We start from the raw sequence: 11,876 nt of genomic DNA, 5'->3' as shown, positions 1-11,876 counted from the left end.
GTGGTGGGGGTGAGGGGGCGGTGGTTGAGGAGGGTCGGCAAGTTGCATAAACTGGGGATTGATTGATGGATCAGTCATTCACTTAGCGACGGGTCCATGGCAGGAATAACCACCCGTCACTGTCGAGAAATCAGCTACTTCCAGACAGTCTTCATAAGGAAAGTGAAGGGTTCTTGCTCAAAACTACGGCGGCGATACGTCCCGACAAGGGGCGGGCACTTCATTGTGAAGTGGTATTATTCTCGGATTTACATTTGGAGTAAGCATGAACCAGCAATTTTGTAAACAAAGGGACCACCAGCCGAGCTTTCCCTAATTTGAGCTAGCCGGAGGGGAGGGTATATGATTTTCCCAATCCCGGCTGGTGGAATGAGGGAGATTTAGTGAGCTGTTCTGTTCCTGGAATTACACGTGAGAGCAGTGACACAGTGGGGTGGGGATTTCCCTGCAGTGTTTTAAATACTGCCACCAGTTCAGCAGCACAGCATTGCACCTTCATACATCCAATAGTTCACTTGCTGGAGTGCAGTTTCAGGTAAGACAGGCAGCTCATTGTTAACCTGCTGCATGTCCTTCATGTTGACTTTGGCAATGTTTGTTTGTCTTAATTTTTTTTACAAATGGCAAATATTTGGGAACACGGCGGAGGTGGTTAAACTCCTAAAATTATGATTCTCGTGAAGGGGGAGAGGGCGCAACACAAAGAGAGTGGAATTAGTGTGGTTCAGGAACAAAAAACATAATCATTTAGTTTTACGATTTTAACGAAATGTCCATTTCGACGAGCTGTCATGTTGCTGTGGTTGTAGAGTATTTTTTGGTGGTGTTGAGCCTGCGGAGATGATTGAACTTTGCTGTCACCGGATTATTTACGTGCGTTCCGAGGACGATTTGCAGACGAAAGCAAATGAGCACATTTTCCATTTGCTTTCCAATATCTAACTGCACAGTTCCTACATGTTTTCTAGTTAGAGGCATGCGCATATTGACTTTAATTTGTCAGCTTTCTTATTGACTGTGTCTGTCTGACTGATTCCTGTATCTGATTGTATTGTTGCTCGCTTAGAGACAGGCGTCAGTTTTGGCAAACCTTAAACAGGATTATTGTCCATTGTTGGTGTTACATTCAAAGGAACAATTTGCCTTTTTATTCTGCTCGTAGCGATGAAACTACTAAATTATAGATTTATTTCTTAATGAAATCTAGCCTCGTGCCCCGTTAGATTATGAGTTTAGATATCATTGTCTATCAAAGTGGTGAAGAAAATTTACATTTCTTAACACAAACCTTTATCTTCAATGTAAAACTGAAATACTAAATATGTCAACAAATGGAGACCAGAGTACAGGAGAAGAATTTAACAACTCTGACTCACTTTTCTACTGCATTCAGCAGTTACCAGTAAGCAGCTGCTTAGTGGAAAACATGGTTGTGTTGTGGTTTAAACACAGTTAATGCTGCAGAATCTTATTGCACCGCAGAATGATGTAGATTATATTGACAGATTCATATTCAAGAATATGAGTTTGTGTAGTTTGAGAGTTGCTGTGACTTTTTTGCTTTCATGATAATGGTACAACGTCAGTTGATATGGTTTGAGTTGAACTTTAGATATCAAATCCGTTTGATAGGACAAATGTAGACCCGTGACATATAAATAGTGGTGCCTGAAAGCATGGGTACTGGTAGACAGCTGGGAGAAGGGAAGGCGATTAAAGCATGGGGTGATAGTTGAATGTTTTTATTAACTCAAACTCTGCCATTCCAGAATATAATTTTTCCTGTTAAAATCATGAGTAAAGTATCCAGTTGACTGTTGAAATTAACAGCCATAGAATCAGCCAACAAATTAAGAATGCAGGGAGGGCTTAGGAGAGTGTAATGATTATTCAATAGCCAATCATAAGAAAAATAATAACCATTCATTTATAAAATATAATTTAACTGAAAAATCCATGTTTATGTTTCAGATAACTTCAGAAAGATGAAGATCATATCATTAGTGCTTATGCTGGGAGTTCACCTACCCTTGGTGACAGGTATGATATCAAGATAATAAAGATTTTACTATTTCATCAATAAATCAGTGTGAAGCACAAATGCATGTTGGAGCCATGAACGAACCATTAGAAGTTGCTAACGTACCCTGTTGTTGAAGCTGTAGTAGATAACTGATTCAGATTTTCCAGCCAGTTGTCACTGAATCATCCCATATAGGCCTCAGAGCCAGCAAACATTTGGTGACTTCTGAACCAAGCAGACTAAACAATTGATTTGATCTGCATTGAGTGCAGAATTAGCTGAATTTCGGGCAATGTATGGCCACACAACTGACTTCAGCGCTCCTGGGTTAGTGAAGGGCAAATCGGACAGTGTCCCATCTCCTAAAGACTGTCCAGCAACCCTTGCTGGATGCGCGTGGGTCAGGTGAGCATAGAACTAATGCCCAACCCACAGCCACAGAGGCTACTGACACTCAACTGTCCAGGCTGAGGAAAAACTGATAACAAAGAAAGGGAGGTGAAAATATCATGTGTGCTTGTTTGTGACTCCATCCTCCATGCTTAATTACCACATTGGAGTTGGAAGGCACAGAGGGAAATCTCCTTCAGGAGTTCTCGGGCTAGGAAGAAGTATGTTTCAAAAGTGTTTTCAGAGATGATATTTAAAAGAAATTAAAAGAAAAGATGATATTTAAAAGAATTTAAAAGAAATGTTGAAATGTTATGAAAATGTTATGGGCAGCACGGTAGCATTGTGGATAGCACAATTGCTTCACAGCTCCAGGGTCCCAGGTTCGATTCTGGCTTGGGTCACTATCTGTGCGGAGTCTGCACATCCTCCCCGTGTGTGCATGGGTTTTCTCCGGGTGTTCCGGTTTCCTCCCACAGTCCAAAGATGCGCAGGTTAGGTGGATTGGCCATGATAGATTGCCCTTAGTGACCAAAATTGCCATTAGTGTTGGGTGGGGTTACTGGGTTATGGGGATCGGGTGGAGATGTTGACCTTGGGTAGGGTGCTCTTTCCAAGAGCTGGTGCAGTCTCGATGGGCCGAATGGCCTCCTTCTGCACTGTAAATTCTATGTTAATCTATGTTGAAACTGTTAGCAAAACAAAATAACATCTTAAAGTTCAGTTTTAAATGCCAAATTATAAACAGGAGCAGATTTGGTATGATTACAGCTACTGATGAACCAGTGCTGCATAGGACCTTGATGATCCTAATTACTTGCCGATAATATACGTAATTTAATCTAGATCCCTGTTTTCACACTTTGGGCACCCACATTTCAGTCAGCCATTCTCAGATCAAATATGGGTCGTTAGCTTAAGGTGGTGAATTTCCATGGGTTTGCTTCTGACCATCCACCACAAACATTGGTGTATCCAGTGTTAATGGTGTTTTTCACAGTTTGCCTGCCATGGTGACAGCAGTCAGGAGAACCACTGGAGAAGTTCACCCCATAAATTTCTGTATCTGCAACCACCGACTAACACCACGTTCTGTCGTTTCAGCTATTTTCACGGTCACTGCTCCCAGATTGTCCTACACTGCATCCTATGGGAATAACATTACTGTGGAATGCCGATTTCCAGTTGAATCCAACTTCAACTCAAACCAGATAAAGCTGTACTGGCATCACATACTGAGCGATGGAAGTTCTCAATTGGTTTATAAACTGTTTAACGGGAAACCAGCTCTCCAGGACCAGTCTCAGGAGTACAGCGAACGGGTGTTCATGCTGCTCGATGAACTCCGCAGTGGACGCGCAGTGCTGGAAATCAGCCGAGTTAGAGTGTCTGATGCAGGGACCTACCGCTGTGTTATTGATCTCAATGGAGTGGATTATAAAGAGACTGCACTGGAAGTCACAGGTGAGCAAAGTTTTCTTCTGCGCCAGCAGCCGATTGGTTCGTTCAAATTCAATGTAAATTGTTCTCAGTATCCAGTGTTAGTGGCGTAAATAAGCCAAGGTGTGATGTTGCATCTGTAAGTTCCCACACAAGGACAGGATGGACATCCTTCACCTTGGCCAATATGTGTGTCCCAGCATTCAGCTGTAAAGTGGATGTTCATAGATCATAGATCATCGAATTTACACAGAAGGGGGCCATTCAGCCCATCGAGTCTGCACTGGCCCTTGGAAAGGCAACCCCACTTAAGCCCACCCCATCCCCGTAACCCAGTACCCCGACCTAACCCTTTTTAACACTAAGGACAATTTATCATGGCCAATCCATCTTAACCTGCACATCTTTGAACTGTGGGAGGAAACCGGAGCGCCCAGAGGAGACCCACGGAGACACGGGGAGAACGTGCAGACTCCACACAGACAGTGACCCAAGCCGGGAATCGAACCTGGGACCATGGAGCTGTGAAGCAATTGTGCCAACCACTGTGCTACCGTGCTGTTCAGGAATAGGTTTCCAATCCAGGGAGGGTTACTGGATACTAGGATAAAAGTTTAAAGTGAAAAACTAAGAAAATAGCAAAAGTGAAGCACATTCTGCACTGTTTTAAATAGCAGCACCTTATAGACTACACAGTCAAATCTAGCTGCAAAAGATAAACAGCAACTGCAGGACTTCAGAGGGCTTAGAAACACAGCCAGGTTAAATCACACTCTGTGACTTCCTATTTTACAGCTTCCTACGGTGAAATAAAGACCATCAAAACAAAGGAAAGGAAAGAGACAGAGTTGATCTGTCAGTCTATGGGATACCCTTTAGCTGAGGTCGTCTGGTATTATGCAAATGGATCTGACATCAACGAAACAGCAAATACCACCCACTTCACTGGCACCAATGGATTGTACAACATTCGAAGCGTACTTAGAATAAAGGAAGAGACTAATGATAATTATTTGTGTATGTTCTGGATTAAAGAATTTAAAATGAATACCTCAGCTATTTTACAAAATAAAGGTAGGTCACTTTTGTTCCTTGTTTGTTCAATGGCATTGCAGCAGTATTAAGGAATTTGTAAAGCTGTCAATTTCAATGTGTTGTGATAGACATTCAGTGCAATGTACAGCCACACTTTGATCTAAAGAGTTTAGTATTTTACTTTCGCACAGTAAACGTACAAATGCAAGCATGCAAGGTTTGTTGTTCATACTGTTCATACTTTGTAGAAATAAAACAATATGTGAGGACAATGAAATTGAAAATTGGACCTGATTAGATGGTAGCTTATTTCTTCCCATTACCCTTGTCACCTCTTGTTAGAAGAAGCTGACTGCCATTTTGAAAATCTCCAGTGCAGTGGTTTGGCTGTAAGTTAATTTGATCTGTGTTGACTCCAGCACTGCTGGTCAGTATGAATATTTGCCTCTTTGCTTAAGGCACAAGACTTACACCAACAATAGAGAAAATATTAGCATGTTAGAAATAGATCTGACAACATTGCCCTGAGGTTGTACAAACAGCAGTTTAGTGGTACACTCTATAGTTTGCCATATGGGAGAAGAATGCTGGCTGGGTCCATAATTCCCAAGCTAATGAGTTTCTGATCTCAAAACCTTTTGACCTTTTGTCAAAAAGGTAGTTTAACGTAGATCTTGAGATTGGACCAACAAATAAAAGAAACAATTACATAAAGACTGGTCACACTACTTTAAATAGATATGTTTCAAACGACTATAACTTGCACCTTCAACGTATTAAATTGTCTCTTAGAGTACAACCGTGTGTGTGTGTGCATAGCTTTATAATATTGACCTGATGTGTGCACATTTTAATTGTCACTGCTTAACTTTTAGAAATGGAAGAGACAGAAGAAAAAATTGATGAGTTGCTTTCAACAAATAGGAGTTACCTCATTGCAGCAATCGCTATTCCTGTGACAGTTCTACTTGGAGTCATCATAATTGTGTCCATCTTACTAAAATCGGGGCGGTATCGTCAAGGTAATTCATTGCTGTGCATGGTGGATGCGTCGCTTTCTAACGTGCAAGTGAATAGTCATGGAGTTGAGAATTATAAACCATTAAAGTTGCTCTACCCATATTTTTTGAAGTTTTATTTATGTGCTAATTTGTCATTCCTGTTTAATTGCTGATGTCAATTGAGATTTAAATATCTTCATTGAAATATTTGTGTCCTTTTGCCTGTCGATCAAATAGCATAGACAAGAAAGGTCAAAAATACAAATGTTTAATTTCATTTGTTGCTGCTGAGTGAAATGTTTTACTCCCCTTTTGGGAAGCAAATCCCTTTAAGAGGAATTTTAATTTGTAAAATCAGCAAAGCTGTGAAGCTAACTTTACGGCAGCTGATTGGAAAACACAGACTCTTCCAATAAGATAAAATGTTTTTACCCTATTTTTGTTTCAGTATAGAAAAGTGAGTGTCTACCATTACTACTTCCTAAACAAAGATCCCAGATCGTTGCTCTGTGCTAGCTTGATAGACCTCAGTTCAGTCAAGGCCAAGCTCGGCTAATTTTCATTGCCCTCACTGCCTTCTTGATCAAGGCATGAGGAACAAAGTGGGGAAACCAGTCAGGATTCCTGCTCCTTATCGCTTTCCAGCGATCCTCTTCAGGAAAATGCACTTGTGGCAATATTGGGCAAGGACAGGGTTATTATGCTTTCCTGCAAAGCCTTGCACAGTTAAATAGACAGTTGAAATTCTGTCTGTGCACTCTAGCATTGAAAATAGCTACTGGAGAAAATGGCTACTGGTGGCACAACTGGTTTCAGACCCTGCTAGAAATCAGCATAACGGGAGAGTGAAAGAAATTCCCTTAACATTTTGTTAGTTAGTTCCTGTTCAGGTACCATGGTGGTAAAATATATCTTCACTGAAAGTGCAAGATTGGTGCTAACAGCCCAGCTGGTTCATATACATCCATCATTGACTTCTCAATAGAAAGAAACATTGGACAGAGACTGTGGCAGGCGGCCGATCAGTAAACACCCATTTGTCGCCTCTGTGAAAATTGGATTTTACTCCCCTCTGCCCCTGCTAATCACTCCCTCCATGTGAATGAGGTCCATTTCATGACTTTATAAAGACCATTGTGTTGTTTCTGCCATTGCAGTTGTCATGGATCCCATGATTGCACCCGCAGAGATGGAATGTGAACCCCCTTAAACATTCACAATCTGGGACTGAAATAGGCAGAAAAAGTTTTAGAATGGCAGCTTGTTAAAACCAAAGGTAGGTGGGCTATTATTCTACTCTGAGGGTTGAATAACCTGGGAGATAAATCACATCCAAGCGGCTTTCCCATCTCTCAACAGACAGCAAAGATAACGCTGAGAGATTTGGATGTGCACAGAACTAATCATATTATCATTCTTGATAGGGTGGCACGGTGGCGCAGTGGTTAGCAGTGCTGCCTCACGGCGCTGAGGTCCCGGGTTCGATCTCGGCCCCGGGTCACTGTCCGTGTGGAGTTTGCACATTCTCCCTGTGTCTGCGTGGATCTCACCCCCACAAACCCAAAGATGTGCAGGGTAGGTGGATTGGCCACAATAAATTGTCCCTTAATTTGAAAAAAAGAAAGAATTGGGTTCTCTAAATTAATTTTTTAAAATAATTATTATCCTTGATATTCCAGTTACATTTATTACATAATAAAGGACTGCAACCTAATTAAACACTGATCAAATATAGGCTAGAAATGTCCTATAACATAATGCAACAGATAATAATAATAATAATAAAGTCAGCCAGTGAATAAGAGAATAAGACAGCTGAGGTAACTTAAAAAATATCTTGATTACTTGCAGTCCCCAGGATATTGGAATAAGGAACAATTTCAATGTAATTTTTGATGTAAAGTCTTCCTTTAGTTTACATATACCCTTGTCTGACTGATGTGTGGCTTGTATGATAGGCAAGTGTGAGTTAAATACCTGTACTTACCATGTGATTGATTTCTCCTTGTTATTAGGCAAGATAAAAGTTTGTGAAACCAGCTCGCTAATATGAAGCCTTCATTGTCGGAATTGGAAAGAATGCTTTCAATCCTCAAACCTGGAATCTGAGAATTGTGTACACTTCTACAAACCAGCTGACTGTCCAAAGCCGCACAAACCTTCGCTGATCAACAGTGAATGTGACTTTAAAGATGAGCCAACATTCACTTAATTCTGCAGCATCCTGTTCGTTAAGCACATTGTCCGAGCTGGACTTCAGTCACAATTGTGTGAAGATACTCGGTTTTATTTGAGTCCGGCGGTATGATGAATTGGTTGTACAATTCACGGTAAACCTTAATCTGGAATCGAATCCGTATACTCAGTATTACGCTTGCGTGGAATAATTCCGGAAACTCAACAAGCCTGTCTGTTGCTTCTTTTTAACCGAGGAACCACAGTTTTGCCTGGCAGTAGGTGACAAGGGGAAACATCTGCGGCCATCTTACATTCAACTTGAAATTCTGGACGCTAGACTTTTTTACAAGGAAAAAATATACCCATTAGAAAAATGTCACAGATCTAAACAGCTAAAGATTACTGTCAGCTGGGAAAGTTTATAGGCCTTTACGGAAGGGGAATTTCTTGTTCTGTCATGGTTGAAGCCACAGTTTCAGCATTCCTGTAAATTGTGATGCAGTTCAGGAGCAAAGGAGCATCTCTGCCATGTGGCAGTATTAATGGCATTTTAGAATTGAGGATTGTAAAAAAACACACATTGTTTAACCACATCAGGGCGAAGAAATGGAGCAGAAGGAACTTGTTCTGAATTTTTGGATTTCGCACTCCATCTTCTTAACCTCTGAAGCTGGAATATAGATTTGAACGCGCCTCTTGTATCTACCTCCACATTTTGGACACCCTTTTTTCTCCCTTCCAAGGTTTTGCATGACCATTCTCAGCCATGAAACTTTGAGACCTCCAACACTCGGTTCTCAATCAGTGCCACACGGAAATACACGCGTGCTTTGGGGAATAAGTCCTTTCTTGGTATTGTCGAAAATACTTATCCCGCTCAATTCCAAAGCTTGAAGATTGTTCAGAACCACTCACTCAATGAGGGGAGAAACTTCGACGAAAGGCACATTGCAAAAGTTTAAGAAAAGAGAATATTTCTGCTTTGAGGCTGTTGTTTGAATCATTAATAACAGCACATTCAGAATGGCAAGCCACAGTTTGACGGTTCTGGCAGAAGCAGAGAAAAGCGCTATGTTTAGAAGGAGCACATGCTCTGGAATATCTATATAGATATTGTTTGATAGGTTAAATTGTGCCGTCATATGTCAACGCAGTTATTTTTACTTTATCAAGTCAAGAAATTGTTGTTCTGCCTCAAATGTGTTCAGAGTGTTTTCTTTTTTGTCTCGACTACTTGAAGGAGATGGATTAAACTTTCTTCCAGTGTTCTTGTATGATTTAATAATTGTTTACAGTGGAACAACACAATGATTGGTTTGAGTTTTCTGCTTTGAAAAATTTAAACAACTCTTTTTACCTGGTAAACCTGAAGGTTTCATTAATAAGCTAAATGTGATTTAAATTATTTGCAACTGTGAATTTTCATCAATGTAAACTTTGTTTGGTTTAAATAGATTGTATTTATATATCTCTGAGACTATTTTTGTATGATTACATCAGTATTATTTTAAGAATAAAAGTGTTTGGAAAATATTTTTTTCAGTGTGTTTACCTAAAAATGAGGTGTCAACCTAGTGAAGCTAAAACACAGGACTACCTGCATGCCAAACTGCATAAGCAGCAAGTAATAGACAGTGCTAAGGGATTCCACAACCAACGGATCAGATCTAAGCTCTGCAGTCCTGCCACATCCAACCATGAATTGCGGTGGACAACCAGGAGGCGGTTCCACAAAAAATCCCCATCCTCAATGATGAGAGAGCCCAGCACATCAGTGCAAAAGATAAGGCTGAATCATTTGCAACAATCTTCAGCCAGAAGTTCCAAGTGGATGATCCAACTCAGCCACCTCCAGTAATCCCCAGCATTATAGATGCCAGTCTTCAACCAATTTGATTAACTCCACTTGATATTAAGAAATGGCACCAATTCTATCAAGTACCAATAGCTTAGCAACAACCTGCTCACCGACATTCAGTTTGGGTTCCACAAAGGTCACTTAGTTCCTGACCTCACAACAACCTTGGTCCAAACATAGACTAAAGAGCTGAACTCCAGAGGTGAGGTGAGAGTGACATCAAGAGTGCATTTGACCGAGTGTGGCATCAAGGAGCCCTAGCAAGCCTAGGACCCCCGTTATCAATGGGAATCAGGGGGCAACCTCTCCACTGGTTGGAGCCGTATCCAGCACAAAGGAAGATGGTTGTGGTTCTGGGAGGTCAGTCATCTCAACTTCAGGACGTCACTGCAGGAGCTCCTCAGGTTAGTGGCCTAGGCCCCACCATCTTCAGTTGCTTCATCAATGACCTTCCATCAATCATTAGGTCAGAATTGGAGATGTTCACTAATGATTGCACAATGTTCAGCACCATTTGTGCCACATAAGGGCCGAGCAATAACCATCTCCAACAAGAGAGAATCTAACCATTGCCCCTTGACATTCAATGGCATAACCATCACTGAATCCCCCACTAGCAACAATCTGGGAGTTACCATTGACCAGAAACTGAACTGGACTTGCCATATAAATACTGTGGCTACAAGAGCAAGTCAGAGGTGAGGAATCCTGTGGTGGTTAATGCACCTCCTGGCTCCCCAAAGCCTGACCACTGTCTACACAACACAAGTCAGGAGTGTGATGGAATACTCACTACTTGCCTGGATGAGTCCACCTCCAAAAACACTCAAGAAGTTCAATACCATCCAGGACAAAACAGTCATTTGGTTGGCACCCCTTCCACAAACATTTACTTTCCCTCCACCACCGAGACACAGAGGCAGCCGTGTGTACGATTTCGAAGATGCACTGCAGGAACTCACCAAAGCTCCTCACACAGCACCTTTCAAACCTACAACCACTACCATCCAGAAGGACAAAGGCAGCAGGTACATTGGAACACCATCACCTGGAAAATCATCTCCAACCACTCGTCATTCTGCCGTTCCTTCACAGTCGCTGAGTCAAAATCCCAGAACACCCTCCATAACAGCACTGTGGGTGTACCTACACCACTGGGCCACAATGGTTCAAGAATGCAGATTCACCACCACCTAAAAGGCAATTAGTTATGGGCACAAATGCTTCACTTGAATGCCCACTTCCCTTGAATGAAAGAAGAAATACAGATATCAACCTAAAATCTATTAGATAGCATGTCAATGCTGCTGTTGAAGGGTATTACGAACACCATGAGGGGTGTATTTGTCAGCAGCACCCCAGAAATGCAGGGGGCAGGATTTGTCAGATGCCAGGGCCTGCATTATCGATGGGGAGGAGATCCCACCTTGAAGAGCTGCCAGCTGCTTGGATTGGCTAGAAGCTCACTGTAGTCTCAGAAGCACCAGTTTCAAGTGGTCGGCACTGCTAGGCAACAGGCAATCCCTGAAGAATAGGAGCTAATGGTGGCCAGACTTGGACAAGCCTATCAACCAGCAAGGATGGTGGTGGGGGGGAGGGGGTTGAGAGACCGTGGGAAGAGGGTTAAAATGGGCTAGGGAGCTGGGTTTTAGAGACTGCGTGCGAAAGGTTAAAGGGGAAATGTGACCTTCTGGAGGATGACTCTGTTGAGTACAGGGCACCCCCAAAGGAGGTTCTTCACCCACTCTTGACCGCGCCCGCACCCATACCAGCTCGCCCCACTGAAGGTGCCAGGCACCTCCCTGGCATGCGCCTTCCCCCTGGGTAAAACAGCAGCGAGGGTGTGATGAGGCACCGAAGCGGCCATTAATTGGCAACTTTAAGGCCCCAGTAGGCCCAAGAGTGGGCTTGACACCTCTACAGCCTCTCCCTGAACTCCTCCCCACCATAT

The 11,876-nt window shown here is 42.3% G+C and overlaps 1 protein-coding gene across 2 annotated transcripts; it reads left to right on the top strand.

Annotated features, from left to right (window-relative positions):
- The first annotated feature begins 335 nt into the window (after positions 1 to 335).
- On the top strand, positions 336 to 9,600 carry LOC140429782 (programmed cell death 1 ligand 2-like). Of its 2 annotated transcripts, XM_072517228.1 has the most exons (7): positions 336 to 535; positions 1,972 to 2,040; positions 3,518 to 3,877; positions 4,649 to 4,927; positions 5,764 to 5,910; positions 7,047 to 7,165; positions 7,905 to 9,600. In XM_072517228.1, the coding sequence occupies exons 2-6, from the start codon at positions 1,986 to 1,988 to the stop codon at positions 7,097 to 7,099; spliced, it is 894 nt and encodes a 297-aa protein (XP_072373329.1). In that variant the 5' UTR covers positions 336 to 535; positions 1,972 to 1,985; the 3' UTR covers positions 7,100 to 7,165; positions 7,905 to 9,600. The 2 variants fall into 2 exon arrangements, with proteins under 2 accessions (XP_072373329.1, XP_072373330.1); XM_072517229.1 differs by lacking the exon at positions 7,047 to 7,165 and having other exon boundaries at positions 338 to 535.
- The last annotated feature ends 2,276 nt before the right edge of the window (positions 9,601 to 11,876 follow it).

This window comes from Scyliorhinus torazame, chromosome 9 (assembly GCF_047496885.1).
Source record: "Scyliorhinus torazame isolate Kashiwa2021f chromosome 9, sScyTor2.1, whole genome shotgun sequence".
NCBI classification, from domain to species: Eukaryota; Metazoa; Chordata; class Chondrichthyes; order Carcharhiniformes; family Scyliorhinidae; genus Scyliorhinus; species Scyliorhinus torazame.
This window is presented reverse-complemented; position numbering and strand designations above follow the sequence as displayed.